Source organism: Eleutherodactylus coqui, chromosome 10, assembly GCF_035609145.1.
Source record: "Eleutherodactylus coqui strain aEleCoq1 chromosome 10, aEleCoq1.hap1, whole genome shotgun sequence".
Classification (NCBI taxonomy): Eukaryota; Metazoa; Chordata; class Amphibia; order Anura; family Eleutherodactylidae; genus Eleutherodactylus; species Eleutherodactylus coqui.
Genome location: NC_089846.1, coordinates 143,548,203 through 143,571,355, shown reverse-complemented (window position 1 = coordinate 143,571,355; position 23,153 = coordinate 143,548,203). Strand labels below are relative to the sequence as shown.

The 23,153-nt window shown below is 47.2% G+C and overlaps 1 protein-coding gene across 3 annotated transcripts in view; it reads left to right on the top strand.

The window, feature by feature from the left end:
- LOC136581029 (cytochrome P450 2B1-like) overlaps positions 1–23,153 on the top strand; it is a 94,292-nt gene that overhangs the window by 19,525 nt on the left and 51,614 nt on the right. For 2 of the 3 annotated variants that reach the window (XM_066582016.1, XM_066582017.1), the window contains exon 5: positions 12,391–12,567. The exons of the other annotated variant lie outside the window; for it this stretch is intronic. In XM_066582016.1, the coding sequence (XP_066438113.1) occupies positions 12,391–12,567 (177 nt within the window). The remainder of the gene's footprint in view (positions 1–12,390; positions 12,568–23,153) is intronic. 3 annotated transcript variants of the gene reach the window in all.

Sequence of the window (23,153 nt, the reverse complement as noted above, 5' to 3'; positions counted from 1 at the left end):
TTACACAATTCCCCTCACATTAGTGGGTCAGAATTGCGTAATCCACTTGCAGAAAAGAGAACGCAGCAGGTTATATTTTACCACGGATATCCGCAACATAGAGCCCATTGTGCTCCATGGTCATGGATATACCTGCAACCCATACGCAACTAAGTTGTATAAGGGCTACGGGTACCCGCGTCATCGCTAAGTGACGGTGCGGGACATACAAACAAAAAAAATGGACTGCGCATGACCGACTGTGTGAGTAGGCAGTTATGCGCCGTACATTACGCAGCCATACGCAGGGTCACGGCCGGCTCACAGCTGGGATCCGCTGCGGGCCTCCGCAAGCTGATTCCACATACAGCCGTGTGAGCCCGGCGTTATTCAGACTGCTACCTGTAATACGTATTTTACAAGGAGCCCCGGGAACGCTTGCCTTCATGCAGTTCCAGGAGCAGCTTGTTGAGCGCCTTCTGTGTGAGACCGCCGCACCTCATCAAGCTTACAGAGACTCACAGAGCGCCACTTTTTACACCCCATACCTGCTACTGAGGTCACGAAATACCCCCAAAAAGCATGAAAGGAGGGGGGATACACTGTTTTATTGCCCCATGTACCCATCCCAACCAGCCTCCGTAATTACCCGCCTTTGGAAATACTGCACAGTTCACATTTTATTACTTTTATCTTAGATTTGGGGAACGCCAAAAAGGGCGCAGTGTGTGACTGTGTGTGTGTGACTGTGTGTGTGTGACTGTGTGTGTGTGTGTGGGGGGGGGGGTTAAGGTGTCAATTTTTATTCCGTACAAGTGGGCAATGGGGCCTGGAATGTATTCAGTTGTGCCCTGCAATCCAACAGGTGTTCCCTCCATTACAGGCCTTGCCATGTGTCCTTTAAGTAGATTAGGGCCACAAGGGGTATGTTTTTGAACACAGGACAAGTGGGGGGATCCATTTTGGGGTGAAGGTCTTCATTCCGATGTACACTGTACAAAAAAATTGTTTTTAAATTGACAGAATTGCCAAAAAAATGAAAATCATAATTTTTTTCCTTCTGCTTTGCTTAGATTCATTCAAATACTGTGGGGTCAAAATACGCAATACACCCCTAGATGAATTCGTTAAGGGGTCTAGTTTTTAAAATGGGGTCATTTGTGGGGGTTCTTTATCGTTTTGGATGCTCAATGGCTCTACAAGTGGGCAATGGAGCCTGGAATTTATTCCGTTGTACCCTGAAATCGAACGGGTGCTCCTTCTATTATAGGCCTAGCCATGTCTCCTTTAAGAAGATTAGGGCCAGAAGGGTATGGTTCTGAAAACGGGACAAACAGGGGTATCCATTGTGGGGTGAAAGTCTTCATTTCTATGTGTGCTATACAAAAAAAACTGTTTTTAAATTGATACAACTTGCAAAAAAATGAAAATTGTAATTTTTTCCTACTGTTTTGCTTAGATTTATTCAAAAATTGTAGGGTAACAATACACAGTACACCCCTAGATAAATTCGTTAAGGGGACTAGTTTTCAAAATGGGGTCATTTGTGGGGGTTCTCTGTCGTTTTGGCCGCTCAAGGGCTCTACAAGTGGGCAATGGGGCCTAAATCACCTTCATGCTAAATTTCTGTTCTGAAAGCCACCAACTACTCCTTTCATTTTGGGCCCCGTTGTGCATCCAGACAAAAGATTAGGGCCACAATGGGTATGTCTCTGAACACGGGAGAAACAGGGGTATCCATTTTGGCGTGCAAGGCTTAATTCGTATGTGTGCTGTACAAAAAAAGCAGTTTTTAAAATGACAGAATTGCTAAAAAAAAACGAAAATCACATTTTTTTTGCTTTGCTTGAATTCATTCAAAAACTGTGGGGTCAAAATGGGCAGTACACCCCTATATAATTTCGGTATGGGGTCTAGTTTTCAAAATGGGGTCACTTGTGGGGGTTCTCTTTGGTTTTGGCCGCTCAAGAGCTCTACAAATGTGCTATGGGGCCTAAAATGCCTTCAAGGAAAATTTATGTTCTGAAAGACACTGACTACTCCTTTCATTTTAGGCCCCGTTGTGCATCCAGACATAAGATTAGGGCCACAATGGGTATATTTCAGAACACGGGAGAAATACGGAGTATCCATTTTTGGGTGTAAATCCTCATTTTCATGGGCACTATATCTTTAAAATGACATATTTGCAAAAATATGAAATTTTATTTTTTCTCCTCTAAATTGAATTAATTCTTGAAAAAAAAAAACGGTGGGGTCAAAATACTCATGACACCCCTCAGTGGATACATTAAGGGGTGCAGTTTTTAAAATGGGGTCATTTGGGGGGGGGGGTATCTATTATTCTGACACTCATGAGCCTTTGCAAACTTGGCTTGGTGCAGGAAAACAACGTGTTCCTCAAAATACTGAAAAGTAATGTTAAATTTGTACGTCATCTAAATGGTTAAAAAAACCACAAATTTTTCAAATGTGCATTCAGAATAAAGTAAACGGATGTACACATTTTTGATAAGATATATGTTTACAGTATGTTTGGACATATTTGAGATATTACAGTTGAAAATGTGAAAAAAATGACTTTTTTTTTCAAAATTTTTCCAATATTGGTACTTTTAATAAATATACACAAATTATATCTGTCTCTTTTTACAACCAAAATGAAGTACAACATGTGGCGAAAAAACAATGTCAGAATCACTTGGATATGCAAAACCTTTACGGAGTTATGCTATGTTGAACGAAGCATGTCAGATTTTCAAAATTTGGCTCCGTCACTAAGGCGCAAACAGGCTTCGTCACTAAGGGGTTAAAATCCCCACCTGCTGAAAAAGCTGCTTCTGATTGGCTGAGGCGCTCAGCCGATCACAGGCAGCTTTCGCCTGTCATTCATCCCCCAACATGCCCCTTTTTACCAGGGTCAGTATTTTTTTGTGACAAAGGTGGCAACCCTAGTCACCCCGTGTACAGGACATCACAAGCTGCTGCAGATAATCATAGCACTGACATCTGTAATTGGCTACAGCAGCCTGTGATTTCTCATAAAAAGGGAGGGAACAGTGGGCGGCCCAAGCTCAACTTTGGCACCCGCGCCCAATAGCCTTTAGCTACGCCCTGCCCTATACTCTGCTATAGCCACACCTCTGGCTGAAGCAGTCTTTGTTGGCAGCATTAGCTGAAATAGTATTTTCTTAAAAAGGGTTAATGGGTTGTCATCTGGATTATTTGCTTATAACAAACTTTAAAGTACTTCCTGCAGCATTTACTCTATATGTCCATAAACTGTCTTGCAAATTGACGAATGTAGATATAATCTACTCCGTTCCGAAGCACAAGACTGCCCTCATGTGGCCATACCCAGAAATGCAATACAATTTCTCAAGAGAGTTAACTTTCTGGTCAGATTTGAGCTTCTCTTTTAGGGTATAGATAAAACAAAACGCATTAGCTCAGGACTATTGTGTACAGTAATTTTAGCCCTGAAATCCTGTCTGCAAGTCGGTCACATAATGCCATTCATCTTACTATCCTCATTGGCTGGATTACACCTCTATTATAAAGCTTCTGGATATAGTACAGAATCCACTAGAGACAAGAGATCAGAAATCAGGCAGCATTCTCGCTCATGGGGTTTTCTGTGTATATGGGTGCACCTGGCCGGGTGAATATAATTGCTTGCCATCATATAAATAAGGGTTGACTCTCCAATGTAGATAAGCTCCTTCGCATTGACATTGGATTAGGGAGGTTTCACATTTACGTTGGTACCTCTGGTTGAAGGTTCCGTCACAGATCCGGCAAAAAAGGCCAGAAGAAAAAGGCCTGTATGCAGCGCTTTTTCTTCCGGCTAACACCCGGGCAGTTGAGCTGAAAGTGAACGATCCCCATTATAGTCAATAGGGTCTGTTTGGCGCTGTTTGGTTCCGACCTAAGACAAAGCCGTTCGGCCAAGGGGATTCCCATTTCCTGCTGCCTAAATGGAGCAGGAAAGCAGAACCCCGAATGCAGGTGTGAAACCACCCTTAGTGATCCATGGCAGAGAAAACACCTCTGTGTGACATTACATGGAAGAACAGTGAGTGTAAACTCTTCATCAGTCTTATTAATATCAGGCCAGACAAATTAGTAATCCTGATGAAGAGCTTATACTCAAAACATCTCTACATGTGATGTCACACAGAGGTGGTTTGTCTGACGTGGATGACTAGAAAAGATTTACTATAAAGAATATCGCAGACGTTGGCATGTCAACTGGTATTGCTTTATATGTATACCACCATGGGCAATATCGGAAGGTCACAGCTCAGCCTCTCCTTGCACAGGGCACAGAGCGTGCCCACAACGCTCTCCCATAGAAGATAAATGGTTGTTTTCTGAGTTTGGTTTCTTATGTCTATGTGACTGGTTCCAAAAAAATCTCTAAAGTGGTGATATATTGCAAGAATATCCCATCACTTTGTGATCAGTGGGGGTTTGAGCTCTGGGACCTCACCAATCTTGAGAATCAAGGGGCTGCAGTTAAGTGATAGCATGGGATGGCATTACAGTACTATCCAGCATAGTGCCAGAGTACCTTGGGACTTGCACTCGGGCGCAGAGAAACTGGTGGCATTTTGCTGTGCTTTGCTGGCTGGAATCTCAGTACGTTGAGTGGGCTCAGTATCTACTTGATGGTGTGAAGTTGGCCACTTTCCGTAACAGGCTCCACATTGGTGGATGATGACCCCTTAGACTCACACAGCTCCATTTGGCCCATCTTAAGTTGCACTGATAAGTATTAGGCCCAGAACAGGAATTGTATGGCTTCCTTAGAATTGTTCTAGACATTAGAATGTTACAGGGTGGATAGTCGGCAACACAGTCAGGATATGAGATGGCCAATGGGCAGACAAAAAATAAAGATTTATTTATTAGAATTGGTGAACTGATAAGCGCTACTTACTCTCCTGTGCTTGGGGAGTTGGGTGGGCTGCGCCCTCTTCACTTCCCCATTAGAGTCACAGCTCCCCTTGTAATTCCAACATGGCGCCTGAAGTACCTATACCATGTCTTCCCTCCTCAATTGTGGCTCTGGCTGGCGGAGGAGAAAAAATTGTGCCGATCTCCTCTTACTCCCTGGCCCCCCTTTCAGCCGAGAATAGGGCTAAGCGCTGCCATTGGCCCCTACAATCCGAGGCTGTATGCCACTCTATTTAGGGGGAACTCTGCAGCATGCATAGCTGCATCTAAGGCTCCCAGGTCCCACTATTAAGTCAAAATGGGGGCAAGAGTCTGGCGTCACCCCCCTAACAATTTACATTGGACAAACCCTCATTAGCAAGGCACATGCGCTGGCACATCTTAGCTAAGCACCACACTACCTGCCACCAAGGACAATCACTGCCTGCGGGTGACGCCGCTGCCTCTTCTCCTGGGTTACATGCTGGCATTGCTGTCTAACCCTCCGCACGACCCTGCATCCACCGCGCACCTCAAATTTTCCCTGCACAGTGTTCAGCTGCCCTCATGCCACATGCTCGCTTCATAGCCACAGCACCCTCATGTCTATTTATAGGGGCATAATGGATGAGGAGGAACCAGAGGCACACACTGCAGAGGGTTGGCAGGGCTAGGCAGCGACCCTCTTGGAAAGTGTGGGCGATAGCCCACAATACTGTTGAGAATGGATGATCAATTGACGTACGATCATTATTCCAATCCTGTGCCACCTCCGTCACAAAATTGTTAGGAGCTGCAAATGTGGGCATAAAGGAGACTGAGGTGCCAGAACTTCTACACATCTCCACAATGCAGCAATACTGTGTGGGAAGCACGTGAGCGGGCCCAGGGTTAGGCTCGGTCCCAGCCTCCACCTTGTGTGACCCAAGGTGCCACGAGTTACATAGCAATGGGAAATCCATGTGTCCCCACACAATTCATTCTGTGTAGGTTTCAGATGGCTCAACACCGCAATGGGAAGTCTTTGAGTTCCTTGGGCTCGCCTATGCTGTCAGTGCACAAAGATGGTATTACACATGAGAAAATCAGAGTGCCCAAACATGGCAGAGTTTCACCCTGCTAAGGGCCTCGGCCCACATTTCTGTCCCAGTCAGTCAGTGTATTTGTGCCAGACAGGTAAAACACCACCATGGGAAGTCTTTGTGCACCCACAGCAAAGGCGAGCCCAAGGAACTCAAACATGGTATTACACATGAGGAAATCAGAGTGCCAAAACATGGCAGAGTTTCACCCTCCTAAGGGCCTTGACCTCGGCCCACATTTCTGCCGTACTCCAATAGTAAGGATAAGAGCAGCATAACCAATTGTCCAGAAAATATCCTGCTTTATTTTAATCCATATACAGCCTCCACCTTTTGTGACCCAAGGTGCCATGAGTTACATAGCAATGGGAAATCCATGTGTCACCACACTATTCATTCTGTGTAGTTGTCAGATAGCTCAACACCGCAATGGGAAGTCTTTGAGTTCCTTGGGCTCGCCTATGCTGTCGGTGCACAAAGATGGTATTACACAGGAAGAAATCAAAGTGCCCAAACATGGCAGAGTTTCACCCCGCCAAGGACCTCGGCCTCGGCCCAGATTACTGCCCAAGTCAGTCAGTGTATTTGTGCCAGATAGGTAAAATACCGCGATGGGAAGTCTTTATGCACCCACAGCATAGGCAGACCCCTGTAACATTTCTGTAGCAAGTGTATAGGTGGACCACGGTAACATTTCTGTAGCAGGGGGATAGGCAGACCCCTGTAACATTTCTGTAGCAAGAGAATAGCAGAACCCCTCAAACCATTCAGTAGAAAATGTATAGGCAGACCCCAGTAACGTTTCTGTAGCAAGAGTATAGGTGGACCCCAGTAACGTTTCTGTAGCAAGAGTATAGGTGGACCCCAGTAACGTTTCTGTAGCAAGAGTATAGGTGGACCCCAGTAACGTTTCTGTAGCAAGAGTATAGGTGGACCCCAGTAACGTTTCTGTAGCAAGAGTATAGGTGGACCCCAGTAACGTTTCTGTAGCAAGAGTATAGGTGGACCCCAGTAACGTTTCTGTAGCAAGAGTATAGGTGGACCCCAGTAACGTTTCTGTAGCAAGAGTATAGGTGGACCCCAGTAACGTTTCTGTAGCAAGAGTATAGGTGGACCCCAGTAACGTTTCTGTAGCAAGAGTATAGGTGGACCCCAGTAACGTTTCTGTAGCAAGAGTATAGGCGAACAGCTGTAAAAAATTTGTTTACCAAGAGTAAAGGCAAAGCCTGGAAAAATTAGTTTGCTAACAGTATTGGCAATGGCCTGAAAAATTGGTGTACCAAGAGTACAAGTGAACCTCTTAAAAAATTGCTCAACCACGAGGGTAGGTGAAACCCACAAACTTTTTTTTTTTTGAAGATACAGCTTGTTATTGGTTTATTTGTAACAGAGCCTGGAGGCAGCCCTCCGCAAAAATTGGTTTAAGTTTAACTTTTAAAACTTTAAAAACTGATAAGTTTTAAACAGAGCATTTTGGACTGCATAGAAATTGTCAGTTCAGCGTGATAACATGCTATTTTAGGAGGAGGAGGAGTAATAATATCTGATACACAAAGCTAATTCTCCCCTTTTTTGGGTGATGGAGGATGCATTTTTCTCCTGTTCCAGCGAAAAAATTCTTTAGGATCCGCTGCTTTCTACCGGTGGAGAAGAGAAGTCTGCGAAAATCCAGCCTTTGCTCATTTTTATGAGGGTAAGCATGTCGGCGCTGTCAGTTGACAGGCGGGTACGCTTATCCGTAATGATTCCTCCAGCTGCACTATACAGCCTCTCTGACAAGACGCTAGCCGCAGGGCAGGCCAGCACCTCCAGGGCGTACAGCGCGAGTTCGTGCCACGTGTCCAGCTTTGACACTCAATAGTTGTATGGAGCAGAGGCATCACGGAGGATGGTGGTATGATTGGCCATGTACTCCCTCACCATCTTTTTACACTGCCCCCTCCGACTCAGCCTTGACTGGGGAGTGGTGACACAGCCTTGCTGGGGAGCCATAAAGCTGGCAAAGGCCTTGGAGAGTGCTCTCCTGCCTGCACTGGACATGCTGCCTGATCCCCGTGCCTCCCCTGCTAGTTGGCCCTCTAAACTGCCACTAGCGCTGTTAGATTGGAACTTTAGCATCACTTTTTCCACCAGGGCCCTGTGGTATTGCATCACTCTCGTACCCCTTTCCTCTTCGCGAATGAGAGTGGAAAGGTTCTCCTTATGCCATGGGTTGAGAAGGGTGTACACCCAGTAATCTGTGTTGGCCAGAATGCGTCCAACACGAGAGTCACGGGAAAGGCAGCCTAACATGAAGTCAGCCATGTGTGCCAGGGTCCCAGTACGCAACACATCGCTGTCCTCACTAGGAAGATGACTTTCAGGATCCTCCTCCTCCTCTTCAGCCCATACACGCTAAACAGATGAGAGGCGAGCAGCATGGGTACACTCTGCAGTGTGCCCAGCTGTCTCTTTCCCCCTCCTCCTCCTCCTCCAAAACGCACTGAGATATAGACATGAGGGTGATCTGGCTATCAAGCAACATACTGTCATCCCCCATCTCCTGTTCCAACCACAAAGCGTCGGCCTTTATGCTTAGTAGCAAACTTCTCAGCAGGCAAAGCAGCGGGATGGTAACACTAATGATTGCCGCATCGCCGCTCACCATCTGGGTAGACTCCTCAAAGTTTCTGAGGACCTGGCAGATATCTGCCATCCATGCCCACTCCTCAGTAAAGAATTGGGGAGGCTGACTACCACTCCGCCACCCATGCTGCAGCTGGTATTTCACTAATGCTATACGCTGCTCGTACAGCCTGGCCAACATGTGCAGCGTAGAATTCCAGCATGTGGGCACGTCGCACAGCAGTTGGTGCTCTGGCAGCTGAAACGACGTTGCAGGGTTGTCAGGGTGGCAGCATCCGTGGTGGACTTGCGGAAATGTACGCAGACGAGGCGCACCTTGCCGAACAAGTCAGACAAGTGGGGGTAGTTTTTCAGAAACCGCTGAATCACCAGATTGAAGACGTGGGCCAGGTATGGCACATGTGTGAGGCTGCCGAGCTCCAGAGCCGCCACCAGGTTACGGCCGTTGTCACACACGACCATGCCCGGTTGGAGGCTCAGCGGCGAAAGCCAGAGGTCGGTCTGCTCTGTCAGACCCTGCAACAGCTCTGGGGCCATGTGCCTCTTGTCACCTTAGCTGATTAGTTTCAGCACGGCTTGCTAAAACTTGCCCACCGCTGTGCTGACGCGCTGCGCGCTACCGACTGCTGGCAACGTGCTCACACTACTTAATTTAGAGGTGGAGGAGGAGGAGGAGGGGGAGGGTTTGGAGGAGATGGCATAAAATGCCGCAGATACCAGCACTGAGGTAGGACCCACTATTCAGGGTGTGGGTAGGACATGAGCGATCCCAAGCTCTAACTCAGTCCCAGCCTCCACCAAGTTCACCCAATGTGCCGTCAGGGAGATATAGTGGCCCTGCCCGCCAGTAGTTGTCCACATGTCCGTGGTTAAGTGGACCTTCCCAGTTACCGCGTTGGTGAGGGCACGATTTATGCTGCGGGAGATGTGCTGGTGTAGGGCGGGTGACGGCACATTGGGAAAAATAGTGGCGACTGGGGACCGAGTAGCGCGGGACTGCCGCCGATATCCTGTTTTTGAAAGCCTCCGTTTCCACAAGCCCGTACGGCAGCATCTCCAGGCTGATTATTTTGGCAATCTGCACGTTTAAAGCTTGTTCATGCGAGTGGGTGGCTGCGTATTTCTGCTTTCGCTCCAAACCTTGCGTTAGCGACAGCTGAACGCTGCGCTGAGAGACATTGCTGGATGGAGTGGAGGACAGTGGAGGTGAGGGTGTGGGTGCAGGCCAGGAGGTGGTCGTGCCTGTGTCGTGAGAGGGGGATTGGATCTGTGTGCCAGGTTGTGGCACAGGGGAAGAGGCAGTGGTGTGACCCGGAGGCGGTGAATGGCCTTCGTCCCACCTTGTGGGGTGCTTGGCCATCATATGCCTGCGCATCCTGGTGGTGGTGAGGCTGGTAGTGGTGGCGAGGCTGGTAGTGGTGGCGAGGCTGGTAGTGGTGGCGAGGCTGGTAGTGGTGGCTCCACGGCTGTTCTTGGTGCGACATAGGTTGCACACCACTGTTCGTCGGTCGTCCGCGCTCTCACTAAAAAGCATCCACACCTTTGAATACCTAGCTCTCTGCACGGGGGCTTGGCGCGGAGGGGGGGGGGTGCTTTGGGAAACAGTTGGGGGATTTTTCGCTCTGGCCTTGCCTTTACCCCTGGCCACTCCACTGCCTCTTCCAACCTGTCTTGTTGCTGCACTTGCCCTCCCCTCTGAAGCCCTGTCCTCAGTAGGCTTAGCAAACCAGGTGGGGTCAGTCACCTCGACGTCCAGCTGCTCTTCCTCCGAATCCTCTGTGCACTCCTCTCTCGGACTTACTGCTCTTACTACTACCTCACTGACAGACAACTGTGTCTCATCATCCTCATCCACAAAAAGCTCTTGAGACAGTTGCCGGAAGTCCCCAGCCTCATCACCCGGACTCCGGGAACTTTCCAAAAGTTGGACATCGATCACGACAAACTCCTCAGGTGAGAGGAACCGTTTTTTCGCACTCATGAAAGGGACCCGAGAACAGTTCCTGGGAGTCTGCCTGCTCAGAATGTGTCATTTTCATGGAGTGAGGAGGCTGGGAGGAAGGAGGAGCAGCCAGAGGATTCAGAGTTGCAGTCCCTAGGCCGGGAATAGTGGACTGCGTAGAAGACTGGGTGGTCGATACATTGCTGGACACGTTTTCTGCCATCCACGACAGGACCTGCTCGCACTGCTCTGTTTGTAATAAAGGTCTACCAGACGGACCCGTAAATTGTGATATAAAGCTGGGGAGCCCAGAAACCTGCCTTTCTCCTAATCCCTCAGCAGCCGGCTGTGATTCACCTGGACCAGGAACTCAGCCTGTGCCCACACCCTCACTTGGACGCCCGCGTCCTCGACCCTTACCCCTTCTCCTCATCATGGCGGATTAAGAATAGAGCAGGGCCCAAATAAATTACCCCACTGTACAGCGCTGACAACTGTGGTTAATTCACCACACACAGAGACTTGTAGATAGCGGAGGCTCTATGCTGTGACTTGAAAAAATTAACCCGCTGTCTTGCGTTGATACCTAGGGGTAATTTACCGCTCACAGAGACTTGTAGATAAGAGAGGCTGTATGGAATGGGAGAAGACTCTAAAGCCAGTGGATAGTGCTGGTTACTGCGGCTATCTTAACCCCACCAAGGAAAGGGTATTGTGAGATGCTCTGCACAGTGGCAGAGCTGAACTAGTTTGCAGTGGCCCTGGTAATATTACAGTACTGTTTAGGGGTGAGACCTCTGTCTAATGCACTGCAGACATAGAACGGTATAACTGAACTAGTTTGCAGTAGGCTAGGAAATGTTAGAGTGCAGTTTCACGGTGAGAGCTCGTTGTAAGGCACTGCAGACATGCTGAGAACGCTATTACTGAAAGGCTGGGAACAGGCCTAGATGTGTAATACAAAAGTTGGTGCACTACTGCTCCCAGCCAGCCACAACTGTAAAGCACACGGTTAGATGTAGCCCTAAGAAGGAGTGTTGGGGTTCTTGCAGAGGATCAGGAGTCCTGTAAAACTTTCCCTATATAGGCAGCTCTGTCCTTAAACTCTGTTTAATACACTGCAGACTGAGAACGCTATAGTTGAAATGGCCTGCACAGCCCGAGATGCTTAAAAAAATTTGTGCACTACTGCTCCCAGCCAGCAAAAACAGTAATGCACATGATGTGGAGTAGCCCTAAGAAGGACTGTTGAGGTTCTTGATCACAGGATCCTACTCTAACACTGTCTCTATATCAGCAGCAGCACTATCCCTAGCCTCTGCCAGCATGCGTCTGAGGTGAGCCACGGGCGGGACCAGCTTAAGTACTTGGCGGTCACCTGATCCCGCCAGCTACTCACTGCTGTTGGCGGGCAGAGGGCTGGCACGTCACAGCAGGAAGTGGTAATGCCTTCCCCGCATGTTAATTTGCTAGAAAATGGCGCTAAATATGCGGGGAAGGGAAATGCAATTGACTCGAGTACCGCGTGGTGTCCGTCTCGAGTAACAAGCATCTCGAGTACCCTAATACTCGAACGAGCATCAAGCTCAGACGAGTATGCTCGTTCATCTCTAATTGTGACATTCAATGTGGAATTATGAAACTAATTTAATTTTAAAAAGTGCATATGGCCCTGATAGGTGAGGGTCTCTCCCCTGGGACCACCATCAGAAATTTCTTGTGTTTTATACCATAAACCTATTTAGTCAGAATACTCCTTTAAGATTTATATATTCTACACCATCCTTTGTGTTATTGTGAAAGTCATATATTATTTTTTCCTAGTTGTACAATTTCATACCATCAATTCTAAACTATTTCCCGGGACCTCATCATAAGCTGGCAGAAAACTACCAAGCACAGTTGGAGTATGCAGAAGCTATAGTGCGGGAGCACGAGAACATGTTGGACCCTTCTTCTCCTCAAGATTATATTGATGCTTTCCTCATAAGGATGCAACAGGTTAGAGTTCAATGACTGATATTAGACCACTGAAAACACAAAAGTAATAATCTGCAGAAATGGTTACAAAATAAGAAATACCACGTCTCCCCCAAAATAAGACACCGTCTTATATTAATTTTGCCCCAAAAGAGGCACTAGGTCTTATTTTAGAGGAATGTTTTATTACCTAGAAGTCTCTGTCCAGGTCCCTCCAGTTGCTCTCCAGAGCTCCGGTGCAGTTCCCTCAGTCCTCAGCGCTTGTACAATATCACTTCCTGGTTACAGGATTCATAAGTCCTGTCTCCAGGAAGCAATGGCTTTGATTGGCTGAGCAGCGGTCAAAGAACCAATCAATGCAGCGATTGATGAACCAATGTAATGGCCGTAATTGGTTCATTGAGAGCTGCATTGATTTATGAATCCCGTAACCAAGAAGTGATGTTGTATGAGCAGCCAAGGACTGCGGGAACCGCACTGGAGCTCTGGAGAGCAGCGGGAGGAGCCTGGACTGAGCCTGCTAGGTAATGTTTTCATTTTTTATGTAATGTAGCTAGGGCTTATTTTCAAGGTAGGGCTTATATTTTAAGCCTCCTCAAAAATCCTAAAAAATCAGGCTAGGGCTTATAAAATCAAGTGTTAAGTTTTCTGTGGATTGGTTTCAGTGTAAACCCACATGTAGTGCTCTGAAGTGACTCTCAATATGTGTGTCAGAGCTTATCGGCCTCTCTGTGGCGTTATGGTAATTATGCCTAATAATTCGTGACGCCAGGGATGTATTTTAAATGTGATACGTTAATAAATCACAAGAGTTTAAGAAAAACATAATTAATCTGTTTTCTTTTCCTCTGCTGATATCATAAGCAAATCCTATATCTGTGTAGATTTCATAGCATTCTAGTGTCATATTAGACTTCTTTACATCTCTGGAGTGTTGCTACTAGGAATAACGTACCTGGGATCCTTCGGGTTGAGATGAAGATGACACTCCCGTTAATCAGGCGATTTTACTACTAGCTTTGCTTGGGCCTGATAATTGCTTTTAGGGATGTGGATTGCAATAAAAAAATGCACTATTTTATTGTGCAACTTTATCACAGGCGGCAGCAATGCAATATTATTCTCCAAAATAAGAATCCCCGACGCTCAAAATTCACGAGAACAAAGATGCAAATTTGCCACGATTTTTTCGCAGCAAAATGCGATCGCCTGTGTGAAACTAGCCTAACCGCTCCGATGACAATGAATAACTGATGAATTTCCTGTGCTACTCCCCTCTCTCACTCTCCCCTCACACTGTCTACTCACTAGGCACTCAACTGCTCTGACTAGACTAATTTCTCTAACGGCTCTCTACTCTGACTGTAAACTCTTAATGGAAGTATGTAATATACAGACTGTGTCCCAGCCTTATGGCAATAGGAGTGCTGCTTCTGTGCATATACTTGTCCTAATATACAGCCCAATGATGTGCCAAGTTTCATTTGTTTAAACTGTGTTAAAGTTGAGTGTATATGTGTTTCTGTGATTCTGGTCCTTTAAGACAGCAGCCCCTGCAATGGGAATGTGATGCTGGAGGGACACACCCCTATGAGGTCAGCCTGCCTGTCTGCGGACCCAGTATGAGAAGGAAGCAGGATGTGACGACACACAGAGAGCAGCAGCCATCTTTGCAGAGAAAGAACCAAGTGTCTGTGCTGCATGGAGAGTGTGTGGAGATCTTAGAGGACTTTCCTGTACAGCTAACCTGTGTGTAATTCAGTCCAGAGGCAGACAGAGTGTAAAGAGACAGAATGTTCAGTGGAGCCATGCTGAAAGGACTGTGCCCAGTGGCTAACCAGTAATACTGACATTGTGGCTGTGGACATTGCCACCAAAGCTAAAGACTGGCAGTGCTGTTGAGTACCGGACGGTAACTGCATAACCCTGGCTTATATCACACCGGGGTGTATGGATTCTGCAGGGCTGTCAGTGTGCTGAGCTACTTGCTGTTGGATTTCATTGCCTCCATTTTGTTTTCCTGCCTGCTGAGAAGGATCTTATTGCCTCGGATGTTGTGATAACCGTGAGGAGAGGACGCTTCGCTATACAAGGAAGGAACGACATTGGGCCCCAACGCACGCTTCTACACACTGTAAGCAGTCCACCGGACCACTGGTAAGAGGGGTGCGCACCCAAATGTGAAGTTAGAGTCAGTTAGGGATAGTTTTGGGACTATTGTTCTTTCAGTGTCCGTGCTGTGGAGGTGGACATAGTAAACGTGGAATATATTGTGAAATCTAACTTGAATTGTTCCAACTATACTGTATTTTGCTTGTCCTTATTCCTGTTCTTTTACCATTAACTTGCCTTAATTAACCTGTAGTAAATACATTATTCTTAACTTGACCACCCCGTGTGCGTCCTTTCTGGTTGCGGAGACCAAACCACCTACCTTGCTCTCGGTTCACAAATTGGCGTAGTCGGCAGGATCCGCTTTCCAGAATGGACGGCAACGCACCAGTTAGAGGGGATGGTGCCAGAGGAGGAATGCCAGCAGGGGCTATAGTGAGTCAGTTAGTTAAATTTGATGGCAATAATATGTCTGTGAGTATGTGGGTGGAGCAGATAAGAATGGTCTAGCGAAAGTACCAGACCGCACCAGAAGTACTAGTAGAGCTAGCAATATTGACGTTACAAGGTGATGCTAAGACCACAGTGATATTAAGTCCATTCGATCAAAGGCAGACATTTGAGCAAGTGGTACAGATTCTAGAAACCATCTATGGAGAAACAGCATTGCTGGGATCGCTGCAGGCTCGATTCTTCCAGAGAGTGCAACAGGAGAATGAAAGTCTCCCCCAATATGCAAATGCCCTACAAGAACTGATCCGAGATATTCAAGGGAAGGAAAGAGGCTCACTGGCCTTCTGTAACCCTGATCGGACTCTCCGTGACCAGTTTGTTCTGGGGATCCGCGACGGCAGTTTGAGTGTTGCTATGCAGGACATTATACGACGAGAGACTAATGCTAAATTTCATGACGTGCAGGTAGAGGCCATCTCACGTGCCAATAGTATTGTCCCAAAGCCCCAGACCGCAGTTGGAGTTACTTTGTCGCAGGGGGCTAGCTCCAGTCTAGAAACAGTAGAAAGAGTGCCAGCTAAAGAAATTCTAACAGTAATGCAGAAATTGCAAGAGCAAATGGAACGCTTGCAAACCTGTTGTGATGAAAACTCTATGAGAATTGCAGACTTTCAGAGAACTAGAGATGAAGGAGTGGGCCGTCCACACCAAGAAGCTCAGAACCACCCACAACCCCGCTGGAGGGATGAGAACAGGACCTACCGAAGGGGCCCCAATAATTTAGTACAGTGCTCAGGAGAAACCGAAGGGGGCTTACCAAAGGGGCCCAAATCGATGTCCAGAACGACGGGAAATACGCTGCTGGGAGTGTGGACGGATGGGCCACGTTGCTGCCAGATGTCCAGACCAGCGACAAGCTTATGAGAGACTGCCGTTAAACTAAGGTCCCCTGCTGCTGTAGGGCACGGAGTAGGGGAGACTGAGAAGGAGATTATGTGGGGAAAATGCCCTGATGACCTAATTGCTGCAAGTCCTGTCATCCAAATGGAATTAGAAGGTATTCCGGTTATCGGGATGATTGACACGGGTTCTCAAGTAATGACTCTGAGTAGAGATTGTTATGAACGGTACTTCCGACAACATGTGGAATATGATCCCCATACATTCGTATGAGTGGTCGCAGCCAACCAGTTACCAGTCCCAGTAGTGGGAGTGACCTGGATGAATGTCCGGTTATGTGGTCAAGATCTAAGTAAGAAAGGCATTGTGGTGGTACAGGAGCCACATGAAATAAAGGCCCCTGTCATTTTGGGGATGAATGTGCTAAAAGAATTGGATCAGATCCTCTTTGAAAAGAAAGGTCATGGTTATTGGAAACAAACTACCATCCATCGGCCTACTCGAGCAGCGTTCCAGCGGCTGATCCGGATATGTGGCTTACAGGAAAGCTCGGATGCACAGCGTCCTCTGGCACGAATTTCTGTCCCTATGCATACAAAAGTTACACTGCCACCCTGTCGGGAGATGAGTGTCCATGCCTGTAGGCACCTGTTGGAAATTAGAAGGCATAGCTGTCTTGGTAGAACCACTACCGGCAGCCGAAGGAGGTGTTGATCCGCTAGTAGCCCGTTCCTTGGCAATAGTTCGCAATGGGAGAGTACCACTCCGATGTGTAAACACCCGGGACCAGAGTGTAGATCTGACACCAGGAAGGATGCTGGCTAACATCTATGTAACTCTGGAACAAGTAAAGGGGGTAACGCCGATGCACTGGAAGCCGACTGAAAGAGATGAGTGGACCATAACCGTGTCTATGGGAGAAGATGAGGGTCCCTCCTCTGAATGGAATGGCTGTGCAATTCGAGAACAGATGAAGATGGAGACTTATTCGTGTTCTCCAAAACAGGTCCAGAAGATAGATGAGCTGTTGTGGGAAAACAGAGCCACTTTCACGCGTTACGCTGAAGATTTTGGATGTACAACTGGAGTCTGCCATGAGATTCCCACAGGAGACACCCCTCCAATTAGAGCGCGCTACCAACAAATTCCTCCACGGTTGTATCAGGAAGTGAAAGAACTGTTGACTAAGATGTTGCAAGGTGGGATCATCCGAGAAAGCCAAAGTCCCTGGGCAGCTCCAGTGGTGTTAGTAAAAAAAAAAAAAGATGGGTCTCTTCGGTTTTGTGTAGACTATCGGAAGTTAAATGCCTGCACCATGAGAGATTTCTACCCCTTACCCCGGATTGAGGAGTCCCTCTCAGCACTAGGGAGAGCTCGGTACTTCTCCTCACTAGATCTGGCTAGTGGGTATTGGAAGCTGCCGATGGCTGAGAAAGACAAGGAGAAAACAGCTTTCATCTTGCCCATGGGACTATATGAATTTAACCGGATGCCCTTCGGGCTGACAAATGCACCCGGAACGTTCCAGAGATTGATGGAGAAATGTCTCGGTGACTTCAACTTTGAGTTCACTCTCATCTACTTGGTCTTCAAAGGTTGCAGAATACACTATAATGTCATCCATCTCTACCAACTGGGTCAAGTATTTCGACGATTGCGGGAACACGGGCTCAAATTAAAACCCAGCAAATGTCGGTTGTTCCAATCTGAAATTGATTACTTGGGTCATCGCGTATCAGGAGAAGGGGGTGAGACCGTCGAGGGACAAGATAGCGGCTATTCAGGATTGGCCAACACCAACTACCCTGCGAGAAGTGAGGGCGTTTCTTGGAGTAGCCGGTTACTATCGACGGTTTATTAAAGATTTTGCCAGGGTAGCAGCACCACTAAATGCCCTACGGGGCACATCCGGTGGTCCGAAGAACCGGCCTGTGAAATGGGGAACTGAACAGGAAAAAGCCTTCCAGGAATTGAAGGATGCTCTCACAACGACCCCAATCTTGGCGTACGCTGATTACCACTTACCGTTCCAGCTATATACGGATGCGAGCCTGTATGGTCTCGGAGCAGTGCTTTCCCAGGTTCAGGATGGCCAGGAGCGGGTTATAGCATACGCCAGCCAGTCTTTGCGGGATTGTGAAAGAAATCCTGAGAATTATAGTTCATTTAAGTTGGAGCTGTTGGCACTAGTATGGGCCATGACTGAGAAATTCTCCGAATACTTGACTGGGCTGAAGTTTTAGTACTGACTGACAACAACCCATTAGCTCATCTGGAAAATGCCAAGCTTGGGGCTTTAGAGCAGAGGTGGATAGCCCGAATGTCTAAGTTCAATTATCACATTAAGTATCGGTCCAAGACAGAGAACCAGAATGCTGATGGACTTTCAAGGGTAACTAACCAGACCCCCACAGGAGATGTGGATCACGAGTTAGAGCATGTGGAGGTGCCTGACTTCAGCAGATTTTCACAGGCCTTGGCCACCGCTAATCAGCGTGAAATGGAAGGGACTGAGGTGGCTCCTTTCTTTGGTGCCTCAAGACAGGAATGGGCACAGATGCAGCAGGCCCATGAGGGGCTGGCACGGATGATCAAGTTTGTTGAGGAAGGCAAGAAGCCCTGTAGAGAGGAAAGAGAATGACTGACACGGGAGATATTATCGGTTCTGAGTCAGTGGGAGAAGTTGGAGATGAAAAATGGAGTTCTATGCCGACAGGTTTATCTACCTTCTGAAATCGACGTTCGATACCAAATTGTGGTGCCTAGTGAACTGGCTCGCTCATTGGCGATGGAGGCTCATAACAAGAATGGTCACTTTGGTCACGAGAAGACCTTTAGTTGGATACAGCGTCTGATTTACTGCCATGGTCTCCGTCAAATGGTTGAAGTATGCCACAGCTGTCGAACTTGTGAGATCCATAAGGCAATAGAACAGAGGGCTCCCCTGCAAACCATAGTGACCCAGGAACCTTTGGAAATCGTCATGATAGACTATCTAATGGTAGGCCCATCCAACAGCGGGCATCAGTATTGCCTCGTAATGGTGGACCACTTTACCAAATTTGCAGTGGTAACCGCCACCAAGGACCAGACAACTGAGTCAGCAGCTCAGGCTCTGTGTCAAGATTTCATTCGAGTGTATGGGTGTCCTCAACGCATCCACTCCGATCAGGGAGCCTGCTTTGAGGGCCATGTAATGAAGGAAGTTCAACGTATCTATGGAATAAAGAAGTCACACACAACTCCATACCATCCGCAAGGGAACGGGGCCTGTGAAAGATTCAACAGAACTCTGCTACAGATGCTGCGGACGCTGGAGGAAGACCAGAAGTTACAATGGCCTCAGTTCTTGTCTGAGATGGTCTGGGCCTATAATAATCAGGTCCATTCTACAACGGGGTACTCCCCTTATACTCTCTTCTTTGGGCGTTCTGGGCGAAGTATGGGAGAATTACAGCTGACTGATGTGGATGGGTTCCCTCCAAGGGATCCAAACTCCTGGGTACGAGCACATCGGCAGAGACTTGAGACGATCCATCGATTGGTGCAGCAGCGTCTACGAGAGCATTCTCATTCTGATAAGACCCCAGTGCAAGAAGCACCATTGCAGCCAGGCGACCTGGTTCTGGTGCGTGTCAAGAAGCCCCAAGGGAAGCTGGAAAGCAGATGGGAGGCTGTGCCATATCGTGTTGTTTGCCGCAAGTATGCCAATGGGCCAGTGTACCAAGTCCAGAAGGAAGGAGCTGATTGTGTTCGAGTACTTCACAGAAATATGCTGCGCCTATGTCATTCTGAAGAAACAAATTGTACCAGAACTGCCAACGTCAACGAGCTCCCAGTCAGAGACTGGTGGTGTGGAATGGGCCTATGACGATGAGGATGATTGCTGGCCGATCCTTGCTCCTGAGGATGTTCCACCGGTGACTACTGAGCCTCGAGCCTGTGCCCCCACTGGTGCGGAGTCTGCTAGTACTTCTCAGCCCATGGCTGAAGTGCCCCAGAGTATTTCACAGGTCCTCAGACGGACCACTAGGACAAATGCTGCCCCCCCCCCCTGTTCGGTATTTGCAGGATGAGTTTGTTTGGCCTGCCATACAACGGTACACTACCACTTTGCGCATAAAAATGTACAACCCTCTGGATATTCAGTCGTTGGTAGGGACTGCCAATCTTAAAGTGGGCGGGGGGGGGGGGGGGGGAATATGTAATATACAGACTGTGCCCCAGCCTTATGGCAATAGGAGTGCTGCTTCTGTGCATATACTTGTCCTAATATACAGCCCAATGATGTGCCAAGTTTCATTTGTTTAAACTGTGTTAATGTTGAGTGTATATGTGTTTCTGGTCCTTTAAGACAGCAGCCCCTGCAATGGGAATGTGATGCTGGAGAGACACACCCCTATGAGGTTAGCCTGCCTGTCTGCAGACCGAGTGTGAGAAGGGAAGCAGGATGTGACGACACAGAGAGAGCAGCAGCCATCTTTGCAGAGAGAGAACCAAGTGTCTGTGCTGCATGGAGAGTGTGTGGAGATCTTAGAGGACTTTCCTGTGCAGCTAACCTGCGTGTAATTCAGTCCAGAGGCAGACAGAGTGTAAAGAGACAGTATGTTCAGTGGAGCCATGCTGAAAGGACTGTGCCCAGTGGCTAACCAGTAATACTGACATTGTGGCTGTGGACATTGCCGCCAAAGCTAAAGACTGTCAGTGCTGTTGAGTACCGGACGGTAACTGCATAACCCTGGCTTATATCACACCGGGGTGTACGGATTCTGCAGGACTGTCAGGGTGCTGAGCTACTTGTTGTTGGATCCCATTTCATCCATTTGGTTTTCCTGCCTGCTGAGAAGGATCTTATTGCCTCGGATGTTGTGATAACCGTGAGGAGAGGACACTTCGCTATACTAGAAAGGGACGACATCGGGCCCCAACGCACGCTTCTACACACTGTAAGCAGTCCACCCGGACCACTGGTAAGAGGGGTGCGCACCCAAATGTGAAGTTAGGGTCAGTTAGGGATAGTTTTGGGACTATTGTTCTTTCAGTGTCCGTGCTGTGGAGGTGGACATAGTAAACATGGAATATATTGTGAAATCTAACTTGAATTGTTCAAACTATACTGTGTATTGTGCTTGTCCTTATTCCTGTTCTTTTACCATTAACTTGCCTTATTAACCTGTAGTAAATACATTATTCTTAACTTGACCACCCCGTGTGCGTCCTTTCTGGTTGCAGAGACCAAACCACCTGCCTTGCTCTCGGTTCACAAGTAACCTCTCTCTCATCTCTTCTACTACCAAACTGCCTTCACACTTGAAATTATCTTCCTGCGCAGGCTCGAGCTCTGCTAAGCAACCAGTGCACCAATCACAGAAGCCCCCTGCTCCTGACAGCCTATCAGGGTGCTCGGTGTATCTGTGCTGCTGACCTATCAGAGCTGAATCTGCCGGCAACCAATGAGAGGTAACTGGTTGCCATGCAGATTAATAATAGCTCAGTTGCAGGGCAGGTTAACCAGCGGTTAACCCCTGCTTGCTCTGCAGAAATTAAACGCCAACAAATAATGGCAAAGGTGCTTTTGTAGGACCCATTTATGGGGCACTACACACATTAGGGCTTCTTCAGATGATCATGATTTCGGAACGTTTTGCGGGCGTGAAAATCACGACCACAAAACATGTTGAAACGAAACCATTGATTTCAATGGTTTTGTTTTCACAGCCATGTTTCCCACGTAATATTACTACATGTAAGAAAAAATAGGCCTTGCCCCATCTTGCTCGCACGTAGTTTTTATATGTGTGAAAAAAGATAGGACAGGATCTAGCTGTCTTTTTTTTTAATTTTTTTTTTTACCTGTGCAATAGCGCAAAGTTTAAATGGTAAAGAAAAAATAAGACTTCGGCTGGTTCCTGCAAAAATATGCTTCGTAGCGGCGAGCGGATTTGCGCATGCGCCTGTATGAAGAAGCCCTTAGATTGCTGTTTTTTTCACATCTGAGTGACTTCCAACAAGGCCTGGTCATCGTGTTAGACTAGCCAGTGACAACTTTGTAGGGTTTTCTCGTCTAACAGCGTGGAGTCCAAAATTAAAAAATTGCAGCATGTCCTATGCTTACTATTTCTGGGTTATTCTTGTTCAAGAATCGCTCATTATTTCCTATTGCAGCAGAAAAAAAAAAATGCGTAGCTTTCTCATGCTATGAAATGTGCATGCAAGTGTGATGCAATTTAAACTACTGGAACCACGAGAAATATGCGTAACACATAGGAAAATAACAGAAAAAACTAGTGCAAGGTAGGTCAGATTTTCACTGACCTACATCGCTCCTTCATAAAAAAAAAAACGTATGTGCAAATATACTACCCACTGCACAACATGTTTGCGCATGAACAAGGCTTAAAGAGACCTCTAATCAGGATGTTACGTGCATGTCTTATTACTGTAATTTTTGCACTCGCGTGACACACTCTTTCCATAGAATTGAATGGCTATTAAAGCCTAATAAGGGCCAGCTGTCTCCTTTTTCTTCCATTTTGCGCAGTGTTACACCCTTCCCCTTGCATTTTTTTAAACCCGCCATAGACATCTATGGCAGTTTTACTGCGCAAAACACAGAAAGATAGAGCAAGACCTATTTTTTTGCGCCTGCAAAACGTTTTTATGAGAACAAGCTCATTGAAAATCAGTGGTTCTATTTTATGTTTTTAGCGTGCAGATTTTGGGTGCGGAAAAATGGAGCACTAAGATAAAGAGAGACAACACTCTGCTGAGCAAAAGAGCGCAAAAACTGGTTAACTGAGCAGCAGAAAACATTGCCTGGTCACGTGAATCCAGATTCCTGTTGCACCGTGCTGATGGGAGAGTCAGAGTTTGGCACAAGCAGCATGAAACAATGAATCCATTTAGTCAGGTGGTGGTGGAGTAACGGTGTGGGGAATGTTTGCTTAGCATAACCTGGATCCCTTGATACCTTGTGGCAAGTGGGGCTCAACACCTGCGGATCGCCACGTTCTTGGTTAGGAAAATGGGCACCACACATATAAACAGACCACGAGAGACTTGACTTTCTTTAAATCTGGTGCCTGCCAGCATTTATTCACAGCAGAACAAACAATATAGCATATCCCAGTCCATATATAATG